The 19941-nt window shown below is 33.7% G+C and overlaps 4 protein-coding genes across 6 annotated transcripts; 3 read left to right on the forward strand and 1 right to left on the reverse strand.

The window, feature by feature from the left end:
• Positions 1-175: 175 nt before the first annotated feature.
• On the reverse strand, positions 176-1334 carry LOC110426246 (uncharacterized). Its single transcript, XM_021441422.2, has one exon. It carries the CDS (start codon positions 1109-1111, stop codon positions 458-460), a length of 654 nt encoding a protein of 217 aa, XP_021297097.1. The 5' UTR covers positions 1112-1334; the 3' UTR covers positions 176-457.
• Positions 1335-5936: 4602 nt separating this feature from the next.
• LOC110426355 (WEB family protein (DUF827)) lies at positions 5937-8427 on the forward strand. Of its 2 annotated transcripts, XM_021441573.2 has the most exons (3): positions 5937-6294; positions 6632-6971; positions 7092-8427. In XM_021441573.2, exons 1-3 carry the CDS (start codon positions 6025-6027, stop codon positions 8129-8131), a joined length of 1650 nt encoding a protein of 549 aa, XP_021297248.1. In that variant the 5' UTR covers positions 5937-6024; the 3' UTR covers positions 8132-8427. The 2 variants fall into 2 exon arrangements, with proteins under 2 accessions (XP_021297248.1, XP_021297247.1); XM_021441572.2 differs by having other exon boundaries at positions 6632-8427.
• Positions 8428-10153: 1726 nt separating this feature from the next.
• On the forward strand, positions 10154-13045 carry LOC110426288 (HMG-box (high mobility group) DNA-binding family protein). Of its 2 annotated transcripts, none has more exons than XM_021441483.1 (7): positions 10154-10329; positions 10477-10635; positions 11229-11316; positions 11413-11499; positions 12246-12293; positions 12440-12528; positions 12692-13045. In XM_021441483.1, the coding sequence occupies exons 1-7, from the start codon at positions 10247-10249 to the stop codon at positions 12717-12719; spliced, it is 582 nt and encodes a 193-aa protein (XP_021297158.1). In that variant the 5' UTR covers positions 10154-10246; the 3' UTR covers positions 12720-13045. The 2 variants fall into 2 exon arrangements, with proteins under 2 accessions (XP_021297158.1, XP_021297159.1); XM_021441484.1 differs by having other exon boundaries at positions 11235-11316.
• Positions 13046-14125: 1080 nt separating this feature from the next.
• LOC110426217 (Haloacid dehalogenase-like hydrolase (HAD) superfamily protein) lies at positions 14126-19750 on the forward strand. Its single transcript, XM_021441394.1, has 11 exons — positions 14126-14288; positions 14389-14508; positions 14923-14991; positions 15095-15199; positions 15534-15588; positions 16006-16079; positions 16616-16699; positions 16785-16925; positions 17414-17479; positions 18295-18404; positions 19314-19750. Exons 1-11 carry the CDS (start codon positions 14193-14195, stop codon positions 19480-19482), a joined length of 1089 nt encoding a protein of 362 aa, XP_021297069.1. The 5' UTR covers positions 14126-14192; the 3' UTR covers positions 19483-19750.
• Positions 19751-19941: the final 191 nt, after the last annotated feature.

Below are 19941 nucleotides of genomic sequence, written 5' to 3' on the forward strand. Positions count from 1 at the left end.
GTAACATCAATAAACAAATGATTAAATGATTAAAAATTGTAATGAGATAAGGGTTTCCTTTTGTTCTTTTAAACAATTTAATTGTTCTTCATTAGAGATTAAAGAAAGACCCAATTCAGGCAAAGTACTAAAACAAAGAATGGAATCATACAATTCCAATGTTGGTAGCCATGGTTACATAAACATCATAACTTTTTATTGATACTATTTTTTTTTTCCAATGTTGGTAGGATACGCATTGGATTGGATTATGATGAGATGAACAAACTGTTCAATAATAAAAATTTGATAGCCCAACACAACAACCAAACATCTGCAGTGGGGCAAAGACTAGAAACTAAGAACACCTCTCTACAATAAACCAGAAAGAAAAGAAGGAAAATCAAAGAGAGGAGAAAAGATAAACAGATTAATAACATCTCAAGGTCATTGAATTTAATTAATTATTATTTGATCTCTAGGCAGAAGTACCTTGACCTGAGCCATGGCTAACAATTGATAGCAATGCCTTCTTCATATTTACCATTGACTGACATCCTCTAAACTCATTCAGGTTCCTGCGTTTAACCCCAAAACACAATGTCGAGGTCGGAGATCCCAGGCCTTCCTCATCATCATCATCCACGCAGTTATGGACAGGGGACCTTGAACATGAAAAATAGCTCCTCCTGTGAAACTTTTGGTTCCTGGGAGCTGATGGGGAACCATGCAATGATGATGACCATGATGAGAAGGATGATGAGGATGATGTAGAGGAGCGTGAAGAAGATGGGGAAGCATGGTTTTTCCTTGGGGTGAGCCTGGGAAAGATGGAGCTCAAAAGGGTCGGTTTCATGCTCGTTTTCTGCGTGGATTTTGACTTGCTTGAGGAATGGTATGATGGAGGGGGAGTCAGAGGAGGGAGGGTGGTGTCAGAACAAGGATGCTTGGGAGTTCCAGGCTGTGACTCCCACATGAACGGAACAGCACCCGAAGCCCCTCCGTAGTAGACCCTGCAAGAGGAATTAGCCATGGAAGTTTCCTTGGCCAAGAGCCTGGAGAAGAACTTGTCATCTTGCTTGATTTGGAGACCTTTCTGAGGCTGCAGCTCACGGCTACTTTCACTCAACATTTCGGAACTGATGTTGTGGTTAATTGTTCTTCGGATGGGATGGGGAGCTTGTCAGCTACACTTAGTAGATCTAATTTCTAAAGGGGCTCAAGATCCGAAGTTGAAGGCTGGTAAAGAGAGAATAGAATACTTCAAGGCCAAATGACTTGTTAAGTCTAGACTAGTGGGCAAATAATTAAGCCTCATGCAAATTTTGATATAATATTTGATGATCGTTTCCTTCATTTCGCCAAAGATTTTAATGAAGTAATGTTTGGACATTTAATTCAATGATAGACATACGTGTCTTCAAAGTTAAAAAACAGTGTTCAAATTATCTGATTCCAAATCAAAATAAAGAGAAATTAATGAAGTGGGACTTAATCAAATTGATTGACATCTTGGGGATTCAATTAATTTTGGTAATTTTTAATGGAAATTTAATGAGAAGGAACATATAGTGGGGAAATTAATAAGGTAGCTACACCTTACAAATAATTTTTTTGTAAGAATCTGAATCATTGATGAGACAGATTGATTTGGGTTAATGTGGACCTTCCATATTCATCCGAAGCAGGGAAAACAGTTGAGCAGTGAGGAAAGCTTAATTAAGTAATGGGTGAGCAAAGCCCTAATAAATGAGAACTTGTCGTGGTCCATGATTCCAGCAAAAGTTGATGGCTTGAGGAAAAACAGATAGGTATCCTAGCTTTAACAATTGGCCTTAGGGTTGATTAGCCTTTCAATTGTAGAGGAAAAGCAATATAATCTTTCATACCTAGACATATATACTATGACATCAAAGATTTTAAATTTGATGATAAAAGTTAGTAAATTATCATTAATAGAATTAAGGGATTCAAATTTATGTTCGATAAAAAATTACTTTCGTGTAACAACCATTAATCCTATTAATAATATTTACTAATTTAAGTAATCGGTTTTCCTTAAATACACAAAACTCAAAAAATTTAATCGTAATTTGGTGAAAATAATAAATCGAATCTTGAAGTGAAAAAATTCGACAAACGATAGATTTTAAAAAATATTTTGCCTATATAAAAACATATATTTTGCACCTGAACATTTAACTCATTAGTTCATATATTATCTTCCTGTCTAAAGAGCAAAATTTGAATTCTCTTTTCCTCAAATATAAAAAAATATATATTTTAAAAAAATAGTGAGTAAACGCATGCTTTAGTGGGGCCACATGAGCAATTGAAAGCAGTTTGGTTGCTAAAGAAACTTAGGACCACTATGGTTTAATTAATGGACCACCTGATTTTGTCACTACAATTTGGCCACCCAATAGTGAAAATTCCAAATACTAAGAGGTCAGTCTCATTAAAATACCTAGCACCAGGCCAGGACTGATCAAATTGGACAAAAACTTCATGAAAGAGGGACAAACAAACCCTAAATTCAAAACCATGAAAAATTAATGAGCTCTGAAGTTTTGCTAGGAGTAGGAGTTTGCACCCCTTTCTCTCTTTGTTTATATCCGTCTCCCCTTTGTGTCTCTCAAGATTAGGTAAATCCGTACACAAAGAAAACAAAAAAACAGATCTCTTTCTTCTAGAAAAATCACTTTCCTGTTCAATAATTTATTTATCGTAAAAATCACTACATTTATATAATATAATCTAACAATAACTAATCGTATCAAGTTATACCAATCTCAATTTCTTATTAAAATGTTGATAACCGTGTTTTTTGTCTACTTAATTTTGACGCGCATAAGCCTAACTTTGATATGTGTATTTGGTGAAAAATGTATCGAAATTCAATAGTCTTGAACTTAAAGATTGAAAATATTATATGTATATATATCTCCAATTTCATTATGCATTTTGGAAATGGTGGAATTAGTTTTGGTGATGACATTGAAATTTGGGTTTTATCCTTTTTAAAAGATTGATTGATACTTGCTACTTATCTATCATCAAAACAATAGAATATGTACATTAAATGAATATATAAGCTTACAAGACAAGAGAATCCTTAGTTTCAACAATCCACTTCTCCCATAAAGAGAGAAGAATATTAACTTGTTTACCTTAAATTGAAATTCTAGGTAAACCTTCCGATTATTTAAATATCAGATACGCGTATTTATTATTGAATCTGTAGCAGAGATCAAACAAATATAATTTTTCATATATGACACATGACACACATTGGATTACATTTGTTGACTTGTTGTCAAGCTTGTAACATGTTTGATGTAGATATATAGCACATATAACAAGTTTAAGTATTTTCTTGTGGAAATCTGATCCCTTTGGGCATATACCTGTACCTTCCATACATTTCTACAATTGTATCTTGTCAATTATCATTCAACTCAACATCCAGCTACCAATGTTTATCCAATTCAAGTCTTTTGAGTCCATGCGACACAAACACAAACAAAGAAAACAGCATCATTCCTCTTAACAAAAGGGTAAAATTGTGTTTCGATCTGAAAGAAAAAATACGATTTTTAAATCATTATCGGAAATGAAATACGTGCTTAATTAATTGAAGAAATTACGGTGTATTTGTAATGTTGCACAGAATCTGTAGTTGGGTCGTTTATGACAGCAAATTCGAATCGGCATTTATGTAACTATTGTCGATTTTTAAATATGAATTATGCTTTTCAAAAATAAAAATAAAAATGTGCTTGATTTTATTTTTAATTTTTTTTATATTGAAATGTTTATGTAAAATTTGGAATTATATTTTAATTATTTGTTCATTTTTAGTTGTAATTCGTAATCGATTTAACCTGTTATTAATTATCTTTAACAACTTTTATTAGAAAATTAATTAACAATTATTTCTTTTTTCATGGACAGGATTTGAGGATGAATTAATCGAGATACCATGTCTTACTGCGGATTCCATGGGAGAAGGGGAGACCACAATCACGTGCAGACCCTTGAATCACGTGCCCTTTTTTAAGTTTTTTATTATTCTAAAATTTTAATAATAATAATAATAATAACAAAAAAGTAAGTTATACCCGACATAGATGGACATGGTCACACAGAGAAGAAGTATCTCTCTCGATGTATCGATACAAATCATTACTTGTAAACGACTCATCAATGAATTAAAACTCGAACAATGCTTTGATTTTATTAAAAATTAAAATAAAAAGGAAAAAGGCAGTTAATGCTAAAAATAGTATGTTATATATTTGACAAATTAAAGTAGCTATAAGAAAAAAAAGCATGTTACATTATTTAGGCAGTATATTATACTATCCACGTGTGAGATTGGGAAACATTGTCTAAACCAACATATAATTAAAGGTATTAATTACTATTAGCCATGATTTATTTAATATTATTAAAAACCATAGCCATATCCTATATTAAACTCCCTTTTCACCTTAACAATAAACTTTATTTTTTTATAATTTAATTAAAAACCCACTCTTTGAAATTTAGATTGATATCAAACTCAAGCTTAGCTCAATTCGAGTAAAAATTTTAAATTTAAATCATGGTATTCTCGTCGATTGGGATTATTTGCAAAACCGATTTAGATTAGTGATATGCTTTAGATTAAGCATGATGGGTTCATGTTTCCTCTTCGAATTTTTTGATTTGAAGGACGAAATTTATAGATAATAAAGGATTATACCTTCCTTGTATTGTTTAATTAAATTTAAATACAAATACATTATCAATTATCTGAAAAAAATTCCTCCAATCCTTAACATATTTTAGGTTTGGGGACCAAATATTTTAGGTGCTTGGTCATGGCAAAAAGAGATATAAGTTTTTGGTAAGCTTTGTTGGCTTAATGATGGGTAGGAAAGTGATTCCATACATGGTAATTATTAGACATGGTGATGTCCTTCCTCACTTTAGGCCTGCATGCATTTGTAGTACTTTAAAAGAGAGAGGTTTTTCCTTCCTTTGTTAGCCCCACTTCCACCCTCCTCCTCTCCCTACCTTTCATTCGGCCTTTGCTTTGCTTTGCTCACTTGCTTTTTTCACTTTATGTTTGTTCTATACCCGAGATAAAGGTTAAATTTATGTTTAATTAATTCAAGGCATCAAAAATTGTAATCTAATTTGGTACTTTTACTATAATAGTAGTCTATATTTATAATGCATCCAAATCCCGTGCCCTCATTTATCGGCTCTTTTCATGCCTCGACTCTCAAAATAAATTATGTGTAATTTTTGTTCGATTTTAAATTTTAACTCGTTAAAAGAAAAGTAAATTTTTTATTAGATTAAAACGTAAACAAGTATAAAGAGAACACTCGAAAAATATAGAGGATTTGAATTCTATCTATGAGGTGCTGTCAATGTCAATATAATTTTCTTCAATTTTACGCAAACGTCGTCGTATACTGGCATGATTTTGATTAGACTTTGCCTTTCCTTCCCATAAAGCCTTACCAAACTGCAATTCCCAATATACTTTTTCATAGAACCGCAATCAACGGCCAAAGGCATAGACAAATCAACCCTTGCATGGAAATCCAATCTCATGGTAGCAATCTGATGTGTTTAGTTATTATTGGTCCAAACTTTCAAACCCTTGAAGCCCCAAACTCTGACTCATCATCAAAACAACCAATACCCATCAAACACGTCAATAACACTTAAACATTCATCCTCATTGAATCCTCAAAAAGGAAAAAAATCAAGAAAAAAAATAACGAAAAAAGGAAAAGAAACTCACTTTGCCACCTTTTCTCTCTCTCGCCTAGTGGGGCTATGGACACAATCATAACAAACTCAGCTCTAGAATTCTTGATTTCTCATAATGTAGCTTTTCCTTTGGACCATCTTTAAAGCTAAAATTGCACACCCTTTAAAGAGAGGACACCTTTCCTCTTTGCATTACACTCACATTCACATTCAACATTCTCATTCACATTCACTATTAATTAACATTTTATTTTGTGTTGTTGCATATATGCAATGTCAGCAGAATCTCAAGACTCCCCCATGGAAGGGGTTCCGGGTACACCTGGAATCCGGGAAGTGAGGCCCGAGTCCGGCTCCCACAACTTCGGGTTTTGCACCGAGACATGTCGTGTTCCGGACGGGGACTCAAACCCTGGAATAAGGAGGGTCAGTTTGAGGGCTGAGATTGACACCTCACCGCCTTTCGGGTCAGTTAAGGAGGCTGTGACCCGGTTTGGTGGCAGTGGACCTTGGGTGCCTTTGTACAAGTTTGCAGAGGCATATGTAAGTGTATTTATTTTTTTCCCCGCTTTTCGTTTGACGATGATGTAAGAAAGGTGTGGTTTGTCTTAATGGAATATATGCATGTAGTCCCAAAATTAGCTAATTATGAACAAAAAAATGGTTTTCTTATTTTAATTTGTATTTCCTGTTCATGGTTTTGAACATATTCATAGCTAAGTTTAATTGTGGTTGTCTAGATTATATGTATGTAACATTTATATATAGAATGTGTGTGTAAGAACATGGGAAGTTCAATTTTTCTATCTATTTTGTTGTCTGTTTTTTCTTGTTCTTGGTAATGTGTTTCTGATGGGCATGAGAAATTTTGATTGAGCAGCATGGAATTGAGGAGTTCGACATAAAGAAAGTGGAGGAGCAAGCAGCAGAGTTGGAGAAGGATCTGATTGTGAAAGAATTGGAGACCCTTGATGTGCTTGAAGAGCTGGGGACAACGAAAAGGATTGTGGAAGAGCTAAAGAGACAGCTCCAGAATGAAGCTCTGAAATGCATGACCACTCCAGACTTGAACTCGGATGAGCAGCACATGCCTGCTCCTGCTATCAAAGAAATGAACAAGGAACACTATGAACAGATCAGGATCGGGAGTTCGAGTCCATGCCCGGTTTTGTCTCCTGATTTGATCTTGATGGAGTTGAAACAGGCAAAACTGAACCTTGGTAAAACTATAAATGATCTTGGGGTGATTCAAACTTCTGTTGAGTCTCTAAATAAGAAAATGAAGAAAGAGAAAAGTTTACTTGAAAAGACCCGTGAGAGGCTAACTTCTAAGTTTGCAGGGGTGGCATCTCTAGAGGAGGAGCTTAAACAGGTGAGGGTGAAGCCGCAGATTGCCAACAATGGGAATTTTGAGAATTCTCCAAGCATTTTAAGGCCGCCTTTACACAACAATTCCAAGCCTGAGCAGTTTAAGAGAATGGCTGATCCTTCAAAAGCAATGCCACTGCCAGGGAATGAGCAGAACAAGCCCTGTGTAAAAACTGCTGAAATGAGGTGGGTTGCAGCCAAGAAGATGGAGGAAGCAGCCAGGGCAGCAGAGGCTCTTGCTCTTATTGAAATGAATGCCCTTACTGGGATGAAGGGTTTGTCAAGCAATGAGAACTTGTCAGGATTTTCCTTGCCAGAGCCGGTGCCGTCTCCTCGGACCCCAAAAGTTCAAAGGCCAGAAGAAGTTTCTAACAGCAGAGCAATTCATGCTATGCACAAATTTGCTGAAGCAAATATCTCCAAACTTGCAATCCTGAGGAAGCTGGAGGAAGCTTCAGAAGAAGTTAAACACAGTAAAGACGCATTGGAAGAGGCTCTTAATAGAGTGGAAATTGCAAGCAGGAAGCAACTTGATGCTGAAGAGGCTCTCAGGAGATGGATTCCAGAGCATGAACAGAAAAAACAGATAATGTATACTACTACGAAGATCAACAATTTCCATCCACCACATCATCCTCATCAGCATCTTCCGCGATCTCCATTGCATGATCTGAACAATCAAAACCCAACAATGGATGATGAAACAAAGCCTGTTTTAAGGCCAACAATTTCAATGAGGGATATCTTAAGCAGGAAACAAGTTACTCCTGAAGACTGTGCTGTGAGAAGGCCTAGTAATGAAGGCCACACCGGAAGGCAAAAGGTAGCTCTGAGCCAAATGCTTCATGAACTAAGGGAAGACCTGAAATTTCCTCCAAAACCTGATCAAAAAGATCACGGGGATGATCCAAAGCAGTACTTCACCCAGCGCAGAAAGTTTGGGTTCATCCACATATCTCTCCCATTGGCAAAGCAAAGCAAGAAGAAACCACAAGCTTTAAACACAATGTGATACAATAGAATAAATGGTACCCACCAAATTGGTAATCTGTGGTCATATACTAACATTTTTTAATATATTATATCCTGTCTGCTCCAATTTGTTTGTGTTGTTTTTGGGTGATTCAATTCATGTTTGTTGGCTTCTGGTTTGAAACCTTCCTCTGGTGTAAAGGTGTTCTATAAATTTATATGTATCCGTGTGTTCTGCAATCAGCCCTGAAATATATTTGATGGGGCCCCTGGAATCTCTTGTTATCTATATCAAAACAAGGCATTGAAATGGTGATGAATTCTTTTGCTTGGCAACTATCTTCCATTCCTCCCATTTTGTCTTTTCCTTCATGTTGCTGGTATAGTTTCAAACACAGTTGATTACTAGTGGCAGACTGATATTCGTGCAAATTTAGTGCTGAAAATTGAGTGGGTTGGAACTATGATTAATGGGGAAACATAAAGAGATCATGAAAGCTATAATTGGTTATAATCTTTTCTTTGTTGACAATTAACATGAAAGCTATAATTGGTAATAATTAGAGCTAATGAAATCTTTAAGGTGACAGGATTAGAGAAGTCAATTGGGCTTGGTACTAATATCATAATGAGAAATTCTAGCCTTACTCATTGACTAAGAAAATTAACTTACATCAATCAAATATTTGATACAAAATAATAAAAGAGAGAGAGAAATGATCATAATTTTAATACTATTATTTGAAATTATTATTTTACATATCTAGATAGAGTTTTTTAAATTCATAAACGGATTTATGAATTGTCAAGTATCCATTTAATTATTAAATAATTAATTTTTAACTATATTTTAAAGACTTAAATAAATACGTAGCAAATTATTAAACATATTTCATGATTGATGAATTAAATCGGCTTTAAAAGTAGGTTGAGTTTGATAAATCATTATATTGAATATTTTTTATCATGATAATTGTAACTCGATAAATTAACATATAATATGTAATTAAAATTATTTAAGTACATTATAAAACATTTATAAGCCCAATACTTAATATGGAATACTATTTCAAGTTTGACAAAAAAATTGGAAATTATGTTTAGGTGATAATTTTTTATTATTCATCGTATTTTGATTTGTTGAATTCATAATTATCGTTAATTATTTTTACTTTAAATTAGAAGTAATGTTCCCACAATTAGACTGTTTTTATTTCATTTATCCAATCATAATTTGACACGTCTAAAACTTGAGAGGCAATAAATCTTACGTGTCATCTTGTGATTTGTGTGTCCTTATTTTGTCGTAATTAGATTTTCCAAATTCTCTTTTACCGCGGGAAATTGATTTCTTTCGCTTTAAGTTTCTTTACCGTTTGGTGGAATTCATTTTCCTTCCCGCGAAAAAATAGTTGTGCATTTTAGCAACTCCCCTAACTTGCGCCGTACTGAAACAAGAAGTCTATGGTGTAAATACAATTCAGACCCTCATATTTTCATTTTTTTCCTTTTCCATATCCATTTGGTCTTTTCGAGTTCGAGTTATAACAAGTTCGAGCATTTTGAAATAAAAATTTATTTTGGTTATTTCGAGTTTGAGTTAGAAAAAAAATTAATAACTGAATATTTATATTTTTAATATTAAATTTAAATTATAACGATGTTGAATGAATTGATTTCGAGTTTAGATGGTTTTGAAGAATTTTTTAAATTTGAATTTTTGATTTTTTAATCAATAAGAATTTGATCAGATTCGAGCATTTTTTATTCAGTTCTGTTTTGACACCTCTAAATATGATTACATGTTAATTTTTTAAAAAGATAAATATGTTTAACAAAATTTAATACTAAATTAACCTAATATGGTAATTTAATAAGACATTGAAATTGGGAGTTGAAGGTGTTAATTGATAAACACAAAAACTAGAGTGTAGTAATCCAAGAACCAAAAGAATGTCCGTAGCGATTCATCACCATGGGCCTATGATAGCAAGACCCACGACGGCGATGAGCCGAAAGAGAGTGCTTTTCCGTGTTCCACACTTCCACTTACTAAAATGAAGTGTGACCATAATGAAGTGTGACCATTGTTTGCTTATTATTATTATGGTTTAATTTGTTTTATATAAAAAGTGGAGAAAATTGCAGAGCTTTAATGGCGAATCATCCAAGAACCCGCAAAAGGGTCCATGCTACTATCCCACGCCGTGCCGCTGATGGTAGCGCCTTTGAGAAGTGGTAATATGTACTCATATTCCCATATTCATACATTTACTAAAAGACATTGCTTTTTTTGATCAAATGATCATAGGTTTTCCAATGCTTCATTTTGGGTGATTTTGAGGATTGGGTTTTTGATATCGTAACGTATTTTGAATCCTAAAGTGATGTTTGTGGTGAAATGGTGGCAATTGCTTTGGCTGACATGCACGAATGCGGGACTGAGAAGAAAGAGCTGAAGAGGTTTAAGGGCATTGTTGGAACTCAAAATGTTGTCAAACCGACAGTTCCTTGGCAACCCAGATCAGCCTTTAGTAGTTTCATGTAAACTTCTTAATTCTGATTCCTTTCTTTACTTGTCATTCTGCTATATTATCCAGTTTTTTGGTTGCTCTGTTTGGTAACATTTGAGAAAGTCTAACGACAGGGATTCAAACCTCAAACCTTTAGCCTTAACTTTGTAGATTACTAGGCCATGCATATGCATACCTTTTTCCTTTGCTTTTGTGGCGTATTTACTCTTTATTTATTGTAGATTGTTGAGTAGATTGAAGTCTATGCTTATATATGCACATAGGATTGGTTGTCTTTATGTTCTTGTTTGTGTTTGTAGTGTACTGTGTATATGTCTGTCAAATTTCTCAACTTTTTGTATGTTCAAAGTTACAACTTTGGAGGAGACAGGGATTCGAATCTGATTCTTTGTTTATTAATTTGTTACTATAATTGGTTATGAGTCCTTATTTACATACCATCAGTTAATCATATTTGAGATTCTGCTTGGTTGGTGAGAAAATTGATCAAGAAAGAAGTGAGATCCAATAAAGGAACTAAACAAGCAACTGCATGAAAAATATATAGTTAAAAGATAGTACAAACTAAATTGAATTATGCTTCTGTTTTGGTGGGCTTTCTAGGGAAAGCTTTATGATCGACAACAAGAATGGAAATTTGATTGATATTGATAGAAGGGGCTTTGAGACTTGGAAAAATATGTGCAAGGAGGTAATGGTCATCCCAATATGTTGTTGCTAATACTAGGAAGTTGTATGTTGGTATCTTGTATTGAATGTCTGTACCTTTTTGTATTATTCTTTACAGGAGAGGCAACCTTATGTTACTCAAGCCGAAAAGGTGAACTCAGCCTACACAAAAACTGTAATTGAAGAGGAGAAAAATGTTAAAGAGGTAATTGGACTTGAGAGTTTATGGATATAAATTTCATTTAAACTGTGTCTAGAGCAACATCAATGCTCTCTTGGCATAATTGGTGTAATAAATTTTTGTTCTTTCCATCAAATTGTGGGTAGCCTATGGATGTTTGGTCACTGAACTTGTTGTGTAGATTCTGAAATGGGAAGTTGTTTGTGAATTCTGTTTTGTACTGTTATCGGCTGTGATTCACTTGTTAAGGGACAATGTTGTTAGGGTCAAATTCCATTCACACGATAGATATTGAAAAAAAGCGATAGGCCATCCTAAGACAAGATTATGCAAAGATATGTGATTTTGGACACCATGGTCTTCCCATCTTTACATAATTTACGTTACTATTCAGCTTCTTCCAACATTGTTTTGTCATCATAATTGCTTTTCGATTTAAATGTTTGTTTTAGTAAGACTCTGTCTCTCTCTCCTTTTTTTTTGTCCAGAAGAGTAAAAATCAGTATATGAAAGCACTTTTCTTTTTCATCTTTTTTTATTTTGCAACTGTATGGTTGCATGATGAGGCTTTCATGCACTCCCTAGCCATTGATTTTTCTTGATAAATTGGCTTATCAATATCTTTCTCCCTCATGGGTTCTTGAGCCAAATTCCTTTGCTTTCTGAACTAGGAAGTTAGTATATTGATTGTCCAAAATAAAATAACCCTTTGCATCTATTCTTCCATATCTAATGTTGTCAAGCTTTAGCAATGAGGTTTTCTTCTGTAGGTGGATGATGATGAGGCTGATTCAGCAATGGTTGGGAAATTTGATCAGGTTTGTATATTTGGGGCTGAGAAAACATCATGAATATTTAAAACAGGGCAAGGGAATAAGTTTATATCTGCCTGATTTTAATCGTTTTTTAACAAAGTAGTTGCATGCTATTTTTTTTTATCATTTCTTATTCATGGAATTTACAGTTCTATGAAGACAGTGAGTACCATGGGACATCTGATAATGATGAACCTTACCAGTCTGGAGGACTTGAGAGCTTAAAGACGTCAGAATGGTACTTTTCATTCTTTCTGCATATCTAACATAACTGTAATCATATGGAAGATAGGTGCAAAGTGAAGTACTTCTACTTTTCAGTTTGACTTCCTTCAAAACTAACATAAAGTGCAGTCCTATGTTGTGCTCAGCATTACTAAGTTGTGACCTTCATAAAGCAGGGAAATGCAGCAATCAGGGACCGCTTAAGCACTCCAGCTCAAGCTGAGGACTGAACTTAAAAGGTTTCCATTTTGTCAAACCTTTTGTTTAATGTCAATGGGACTATCACAATTGGCAGTGGTGGAAAAACTTTGCCACTTCATCATTTTGTGAAGGCAAGTCATTTGGCTATTGTAAAGTAGTTGTAGGAGTTTAGCTTTTCTACCAGATTGGTATTTGGTTTTGTTACTTGGCATGGTTGAAGGGGGAGTTTCACACATGAAGGGTTGAGAGTAAGCATTTTTTCGTCCATATTTTTGTTTTGTAATATTTCTCTCAGAATATCTCTTTCATACAAATATATTCAAAGCATCTTTTTGCAAGTTGAAGCTTTCCCTCCCTCCCTCTTTCCCACTCTCAAATAATTTTAGGGATGAATTTAGATTGTTATAATATCTCGTGATAGAGGTGGCAAAAGACTGAGCAGCAACATCTGAGTATTTGGTTCATTAGTTGGTGTATTATCTTTCTGTCTAAGGAACAGGATTCGAATTTCCTTTCACTCAAATATAAAAAAAGAAAAAAACTGAGCAGTGGGTTTCGGTCGATTATTACGGTTCGATTTACGAGTTCAGATTATTTTAAGTTCGGGTCTGAGGTTAGGTTAGAATGAAATTGATAATTAAATTTTGCATTATTAGTGTTAAGTTCGGGTTATTACTGCTTCAAGGTAGATCAATCTAGGGCTCAAGTCATTTCTTTTTCATATTGTTTTGGATTTAGGTCATTGAAGTTCAAATTATTCAAATTTGAATATAATTTTTTAATCAATTCGGGTTCAATGTCCGGTTTATTGAACTTTTTGATCTCTTAAATCCAATTTTCTAATTGAAGCTACCAATATGAGTATTTCTCTTATGGCCTTGTTAAAAATTTGATGCCTTTAGTTTGTTATATGATAAAATTTAAATTTTAATATTTTATTTAAATGAATATATTAAATAAAAATGTCAATAAAATTTTCTTGCCATTACCATTGTTATATAAAAAATTTAAATTTTAATATTTTATTTAAATGAATATGTTAATTAAAAATGTCTAAATTTTTCACTATTCATCACAAGTTACTATACACAATTATATCATTTTAATAAATCCCTTATTATTAAATTTTAATTATAAATTTCAGGAAAAAATTTTCATTTAAATCGATAAAAGTAAGAAAATTAAAAGGAAATTTCTCGATATTTAACTTAAGCCAATTATTACAAAAAATTTATTTCATCCAAAAAACCCTTTAATTTAAATTTATGGGCCATAAGAAAATTTATAGAAAATAAATCCAAAAATAGTAAAAATAAACAAATCCAAAATAGTAATTTTCCATTTTTGTGGTATGAGCTTAACATGACAATCACGTGACATCCTCAAACCTTACACCAAAAAATAAAAAACAAAAAAGGGTTTATAAAGCTCTCCTTGTTTCATCATCTCTTGTTGTAAGCCTTGGAGCCCAAAAGAATGGATACTAATATGAGAAGCTCTTCTGCTTTACTTCAACTGAGACCTTCCTTTTGTTTCTCTCACTCACTCTCTCCTTCAAAGCTAATATTATCGGTTTGTTTTTTTTCTTTTTTTCCCCAATTTTGGTGACCTTTTTAAGTGGATTATTGAATTTTATTGTTGATAATTATTGCTTGTTTGTTTTTTTTAACAGAAATCAAAGCGGTTAAACTTGGTTCAACAGCGTTTAGTGATAAAAAACTCAAGTGGGTTTGATGGAAATGGCTCTGTTAATGGCTTTCCAGTTAAACCCAACAAGCTTTTCATGCAAGAGGTACCCTTTTCTCTTTTATTTTGTAGTATTTTTCATGGATTCTTTTAACTTGTTTGTTATGTGTTGAAAACATGGTAATTTTTATATCTGGGGTTTTTGTGAATTTTCTCATGGTAAAGGAGATATTTTTCCAGTAAAATATTTTCGTGCAAGCTTTTTTCTCTCTCTTTTTTGGGGATTTTCAAGGGTATTTTTTTACTTGTTTTTTATTGTTTTGAGTGAATTAATATGGCATTACTTAAAAAGTTGGAGTTTTGATATCTGTGGTACATGTGTGTTTTTTATCCTGAGCGAATGAAGATAATTTTTGGTAAGTTCTGTGAATTTAGAGGGAAGAGCAGTTCTGGGTTTAGTATGTTAATTTTTTTTGGTTGATAAATTTTTATGGTTTTTTTCTGGTTTGTTTGCCTTAAGGCAATTGGAGCTGAGTATGGAGAAGGTTTTGAGACTTTTAGGCTGGACGGGCCATTAAAGGTTGATGTGGTAAGGAATTTAAGTGACCCTGCACTCAGCTGACTGGTTATCAGAGTTTTCAATGAATGGCTGTCTTATTGGCTTACGTGTTTTAAACTTTTGGTTTGAATAGGATTACTTGAATGATAGATTACAAGAAGGTTTTCTGAAGCGAATTCGCTATGCCATGAAACCAGATGAAGCATATGGTCTCATTTTCTCTTGGGATAATGTTGTGGTAAGTCTTAAATATTTTCCATGCCACAAAGAGTCATATGATCATAGATATATACTTTTGGTCAACGTTTTATGTATACTTTTCCTGTTGATTTGGGATTATATATAGTACTTAAGTTTGTGATATAACATTCTTGACCAAATACTGGGATATAAATGACTATCATGACAAATACTTTTTCAGCTTCATTTCTCTTTTAATAAGGTACTTGGGTTTATGCTTGAAACTTTTCATGCAGTGGGGTGTTAGATGGAAACACCTTAATATGCTAAATTGAATTTTAGCATGCATATTTTGCTTTATGTCATGTGATTTCATCTTTGGCATGTTACAGTCGGATACTCGAGCCCTGAAGCTAAATGCCTGGAAACAACTTGCCTTTGAAGAGGGTATGTATCCTTTCTTCCCATATATGTGTTTATGATTCAGTGCTGGGGGATAGAGGATAGTTGGATGAGTTTTGATTGTTTTTGTGTATTTTGTTCTTCATAACCTTGTACAGATGATGGGAGAATCTTTGTTAGCTGTTGTCAATGTTTGTCTGATTGGTCATCTTCTAAATGTTTTAAGTGCCTTCGTAATAGTTAAAGATGACTTTCAGATTTATGAACATCAAAATCAACTGTAAGCTTGAATAGGGGCTTGAATTTTCCTTTCCTGTATAATGGAGGAGTATCTTAGCTTAGTTGAATCGCTAGCTTGAATTGAATTTTGTTACTTTTTGCTAATTAAGCTAGAAGTCAGCCTTTGAATTATAAGTTTTTCTGCCATGTAGATCCCAATGTTTCTTTGTTGAATTGGTGCAGGAAAGGAGATTCCTGATGAGGGTGATGCTCAAAGGTTGATGCTTTCTGCAGGTGCTGATCATGTATTGCGTAAGGTTTGGCAGTTTGTGGTCTTTATTATTTGGATTATGTTTTGTGATATATAGCTATTTAAGCATGACACATAGTTTCTTAGGATGCATTCTGATGTTTTATTTATATGACTCAGAGGGCAGAGTAATAAGTCAATCGGAGTAATTATGTAATTTGTAAAAGTAGTTTCATGGTGATGTTTTCTGAAGAGCCGTAAAGTTGCAAAAATTCTTATCATCAATTTATTGGTTCTTACTTGTGATTGTATTTGGTGTCAGATTTGTTGGTTAGAATTGTTTTGTTGTACTTCTTTGCCTTTGTTTATCCTTTCATGAAATTTAATCTCATTTTTAGCAAATACAATGAGAAAGAAAGCTATATTAGATGAGGGATTCTTGGTTTGGGCAAATTTAAATGTATAGGAACCGAAATATTAACCCTAATATTCAGCTTTCGTCATTAATCTCTTATGAATTCATTTGTTCCTTTCCTGTCAATCTGATTAGTTTCTTTTTATGCTATTTCTTTTTGGTCTCTTACCAATTTCCAAAATTTCTAGATCTTGTTCTGGGAGACTGCAGAAAGTGAAGTGGATAGATTGAAGTTGAGGCTCTTACAGATTTATTATGATAATCTTCTAAAGGTGAGAGCTTGTTCAATTGATTTCATGGGTTTTTCTTTTATCTTTCAAGTTAACAAACCACATTGCTACGTTCATCTTCAATCAGCTAGAAAAACCAATGGATGGCCTAAAAGAATGGCTTGATGCTGTATCTACTGCTCGCATTCCTTGTGCTGTGGTTTCAAGTCTTGATCGAAGGAACATGGTTGATGCCCTAGAACGATTTGGCCTCAAGAAGTATTTCCAGGTTCATCGTCTTTCTAAGATTTTTGATGTATCTCTTGTATGATGGCAACTAATTTTGGTACAGTTTTGTTATGAAGCCCTGTGGAATGGGATGCTTAATATGTCATAGTATGAGCATAGCAGTTATGAGCTTGACAGGCAGATAATTTGTATGCCACTATGGTTCCATACAATTAAACTTCAATTTGTTCTGTCCTGAGATGCCACTATTCTAGTTTTCTTGTTGAAAGTATATTCTTTTCTTTCTTGTATTAGCATAAAAAACATTACATTTGGGGCAAAAATTGAATAAAATTTAGATGACCATGTACATTGTGTAATGCTCGATATGAAAAATGTATAATTTTTGTTGCATCCTCTGATGATGGTTTCATGACAATTTAGAAAAGACAGTCAGCATAAAATGTTTCCAGTCCATATATAAAATTATAACATTTGCCGTAAAATTCTTTTATTGTTCACAGCTCACAATAATATTACATAATGCAGGGAATAGTTTCAGAGGAAGATGGTATGGAGTCAATAGCTCATAAATTTCTGTCAGCAGCTATGAAGGTATGGTCCATTTAAAGATCACAGCATTATGTATCTCACCTATCATTGTTGGATTATTTGTCCTCTGGATTACCCATATAGTTTGGGATCTACATATTGATTTGTTATATTGCTGTGAGCAACTTTGATGGTTTTTTTTTTTAAATTTTTGTTTATGTTTTCTTAAGATGTTTACTGCAATATTCAGAAAATTTTTGATTCTTTCAGTTTCCTTGAAGTAACAAGGTGAATTTTACTGTCTTATGGATATGTTGAAAAGTTGTCCATCAATCTGTGTATGTGAACTTTTAAACCAATCTATGGCAGTAACGTGTCATGTCTGTTCACTTATCCAAACTAGCCACAACTGGCATGACTGAGACCTGTTTTATGAAGCCCTACCTTGAGATTATTTCAGATTATAGGCTTGAAATATGTGGATCAATTGGAAGCATTGCTTTCCGATAGCGGAAAAGTTGGACTTTTTGTGCACATGGACGTGCAGTGAAGCTGCGACTATAGATGTCAATTGCAAGAGATAAAAAAGAGGAAACAAAAAGAAAGAAAAACTATAGATGCCAATTTGGTTAGGATAATTTTGAGACCTTATTCTTTAGTTATCTTGTGATATAGATGAAGCACATGCACCTGAACGCATTTAATTTCTCATTGATTTTATTGAAAAAGGTAGTTGAGTTGTTATATTGTAAATCTAAAAGTGTCTGGGTGTTTATAGATGTCCTACAGAGAAAATACTATTGAAGTCAACTATAGAAGCTTCTTTTTGTTAATTTGTTCTTCTCTGTTTTTGATTTACTTCCATTAATTCTTTGCAGCTGGATCGTAAACCATCCAAGTGTGTAGTTTTTGAGGATGATCCTCGGGGCATTACTGCAGCTCACAACTGTACTATGATGGCTGTGGCATTGATTGGTGCTCACCCTGCGTACGTGTTTCACACAACATAGATACATGCTATCATTACTACATGCACACTTTATAATTGCAACATTTGAAAGAAACATATATCTATGAAATGTGATTATTGCACCCAAATATTTCCTTATCCCTTTATAACAAGAAATTATGAGATATATCTATCTTACCACATCCGTTGTAGCTCATAGGCAGCATATTTTAAAAAGCAAGGGTGTAAATGTAAGCATCTTATGGTTGAGAGTAGTTTTTAAATTAATATTTAGAATATAGGATTCAATATATTTATATATATGAATGCTAAATTGTTAATAGTTTGAAAAAAAAAAGTTATTTAACAATTTTTTATTTATGTTCTAAATACTATTCTTGGTTGCTAGAAATGCAATCACACAAGCAGAGATTTGAGAAGAAGAATTGACATGTTCATTGGGGGTTGTACTCTTATTGTCATTTTCCTATAGAGTCATCTGAACAGGCATGTTACATGTCGAACCCTTCTCAGGTAGAAGATTTAGTCAAATAACAACCGATCCCTAAATGCTAAATGCCATAGCAAACAAACATAAAGTAGGGAGAATGCCTTAACAGCAGGTGATCTACTGTTGCCTTGCACGTTACCAAACAGTGGCAGTATAGCTGATAGGTCATTGCCTGATATGTTAGCAAATTTGTCACCTCAGCTTAAATGAGACCTGGGCAGTAACTTTACCACATTAGTAACAAATTTGGTCCAATTTAAATGGATGTGGCAAATTAATTAATTTGTCTTGCTTGATTTTTTCAGTCACCATCTGATAGGAAGGAACTTGTTTTCTCACAACTTTGCACTTTTAATTTAGTTTGTTCTTGTAGTTAGAGAGCCTTCTGTAACCTACAAACTATATATTCAGAAGTTGATTGACATGAAAACATGCAGGTATGATCTGGTGCAGGCTGATCTTGCAGTTGCTAACTTCAATGAGCTTTCAGTGATAAATCTTCGAAGATTATTTGCTAACAAGGGTTCTACCTTCATGGACCGGCAAAAGCAGATCATAGAGAAAACTCCTCCCAAAAGGAAGCTTACAATTGATACCATATTCTGATTCGTTTTTCACCTTCCTCCCTTTCATTCGAAATTTGTCCCTGTAATTAACACTGTAGGCAGGACAATTGTTTCCATTTTATATTCCCATGTTAGGAATATGTTTTGCCATACAGCATTCTTCTGATTGTACAGTGGATAGGTTAATTCAATTCTCATCACTGTGGAACTTCACAATAAATATACATGTTACAACTGAGCATCTGTAGACAATCCAGAGTGCTGTTGGAATTTTGTGCAGGATCAGTGAAAATAATTCATTTTTTCCCTGGTTATTATTATGCTTTTACTGCTTTTACCTTGCAATACTTCTAGCCAAAATTATTTCTACTTCCAACCTCCCAAATGATTGATATTGCTTAGCATGGGGGAATTTCAGGTGCATTCTGATCCAATTTCACATTTGGACACTGTATATTCATGCTTATATCAGGGGTGGATTTATTCTAAGACCAGGGCT

The sequence above is a fragment of the Theobroma umbraticum genome, unplaced genomic scaffold (genome assembly GCF_002168275.2).
Source record: "Theobroma umbraticum cultivar Fairchild unplaced genomic scaffold, ASM216827v3 scaffold_55.0, whole genome shotgun sequence".
Taxonomy (NCBI): Eukaryota; Viridiplantae; Streptophyta; class Magnoliopsida; order Malvales; family Malvaceae; genus Theobroma; species Theobroma umbraticum.